This window comes from Tupaia chinensis, unplaced genomic scaffold (genome assembly GCF_000334495.1).
Source record: "Tupaia chinensis unplaced genomic scaffold, TupChi_1.0 Scaffold149537_1, whole genome shotgun sequence".
NCBI lineage: Eukaryota > Metazoa > Chordata > Mammalia > Scandentia > Tupaiidae > Tupaia > Tupaia belangeri.
The window spans coordinates 1,445,155-1,447,031 of record NW_006209381.1 but is presented as its reverse complement, the minus strand read 5'-3'; the positions used below and the strand labels follow the sequence as shown (position 1 = coordinate 1,447,031).

Genomic DNA, 1,877 nt, shown 5'->3' with positions numbered 1-1,877 from the left:
CAAACCAGAAGAGGAAGGAGACAGGATTCCAGGCCTGGTGGGCACATGGTGACCAAAATGCCCTCCCCAACACCAGACTACAGCCCTGAGCTCCAGGATAACTTTTTTTTTGTTTGATTTAACTGTTTCCAAAGTGTATCTTGGATTATTTTTAAAGGCCAACGCGGGGTATACAATACTTTGTTAGGTGCCCCATGGAATCTCATTGACAAAAAAGACTTCCTGGCTTTCTGTGGACTCTCCCCGCTCCTCCGGCCCACTCTAAACCGGTCTCTGATGAAATTGAGCTCTTCAAGTATGCATAAGCCTCCAAAAGCCGCCTGACTTCTAAAGTATTTATTCTTCCCCTTTCTTTCGGTCTTTTTCTGTTTTATTTCTTTCTATGCCCCTTGACCCAATCGCCTCGATTTTCTCAACCCTTCTTTTGGGAAAGCCTTCAATAAGGTGCGTGGAGAAGGACACCCGCCACAACCAAGCATTTAGTTTTGTCTCTGGCAGGAGTATTTGGCGCCTCCGCTGCTGCCCGAAGCCGGATATCTCTCTGGCCTCCAGAGCATCAGGAACTCCAAGCCTGGCTTGGCTTCCTGTCCGCCCGGCCTTTTTCATTCCTCATTTTAAATATCTATATCCCCATCTCTTTTTCATCTGCCCTGTTTTTAAAAATCTATCCATACATATGTATCATACATATGTATCATTTCAAACTCAAAACTAAAAATCAGGGCACAGTTTCGCGGCCTGCCTACAAAGAACTAACGCCGGCACCTCGCCGAGGCTGGGTTAGTGCGCCCTAGCTACTGACTTTCGGATTTCAGGTCCCAGGCCAGGAAAGGGGGAAGGGGGGGAGTACAACAGTTTCCATACCTGTGTGCGTCCTTTTGTGGATCTTTAAGTTCTCGGAGCGCGCGAAGACCTTGCCGCAGCCAGGGAAGGGACAGGGGAAGGGCTTCTCGCCCGTGTGCACGCGGATGTGGTTGACCAGTTTGTATTTGGCTTTGAAGGGCTTGCCCTCCCGCGGACACTCCTCCCAGAAGCAGATGTGGTTACTCTGCTCCGGGCCGCCGACGTGTTCCACCGTGACGTGCGTGACCAGCTCGTGCATGGTACTGAAAGTTTTGTTGCACGACTTTTTGGGGTTTGCCAGCTGCTCGGGCTCGATCCACTTACAGATGAGCTCTTGCTTGATGGGTTGGCGCATGTAGCGGAAGAAGGCGCCGGCGCCGTGATGCGCGGCCATGTTCACGTTCATGGGCCCGTACCCGTGCAGCTGCGGCGCAGCGTAGTGCTCCGAACGCGGGCTGGTCACCTGGCCGTACTGCTCCGGCCGCGGGTACATGTCCCCCGAGAAGCCAAGCCTCATCTGCCCGTTGACTACGTTGGGTGAAGCGTGGCCCGCAGCCTGCTCGTGAAGCCCGGGAAAGAGGAGGTGACCCGCGGCGTCCGTGTGGCCGTGTGGGCCCCCGGAGCCCCCAGCCGAAGCGGCGAAGAGGCTGTGCTGTGCGCTGGCAGCCGCTGCCGCGTCGCCGAAGCCCCGGTTGCGGAACAGAAAGTCCCGCGTGGAGTTGAAGGCTGCGCTGGAATAGGAGCCGACGTGGCCCGGGTGGTGGTGATGGCCCAGGGCCGCAGCAGCCGCGTAGCCGGGCGCCTGCGACGTGAAGGCCGTCTGGCCGGCCGAGGCCAGCTCGTGTGAACTGGGGTTGAGCTTGAAGGCGCCCATGCCGTCGGCGAACGGGTTGATGCCCAGGCCCACGTCTCGCTCGGCCACGTCGCCCGCCGAGTGGTGGCGGGACGCGCCAAAGGTGGTCACGCCGATCGCAGGGTACTGGGGGCCGGCGTCCAGGAGCATCGTGGCTGCTCGGGGCGAGCCCCGGCCTCCC

The 1,877-nt window shown here is 57.8% G+C and overlaps 1 protein-coding gene across 1 annotated transcript in view; it reads right to left on the bottom strand.

The window, feature by feature from the left end:
* Nucleotides 1-1,846, bottom strand: part of ZIC1 (Zic family zinc finger 1) — a 3,736-nt gene extending 1,890 nt beyond the window's left edge. Inside the window, exon 1 of the mRNA XM_006171417.1 lies at nucleotides 865-1,846. Within this exon, the coding sequence (XP_006171479.1) occupies nucleotides 865-1,846 (982 nt within the window). The remainder of the gene's footprint in view (nucleotides 1-864) is intronic.
* Between the last annotated feature and the right edge of the window lie 31 nt (nucleotides 1,847-1,877).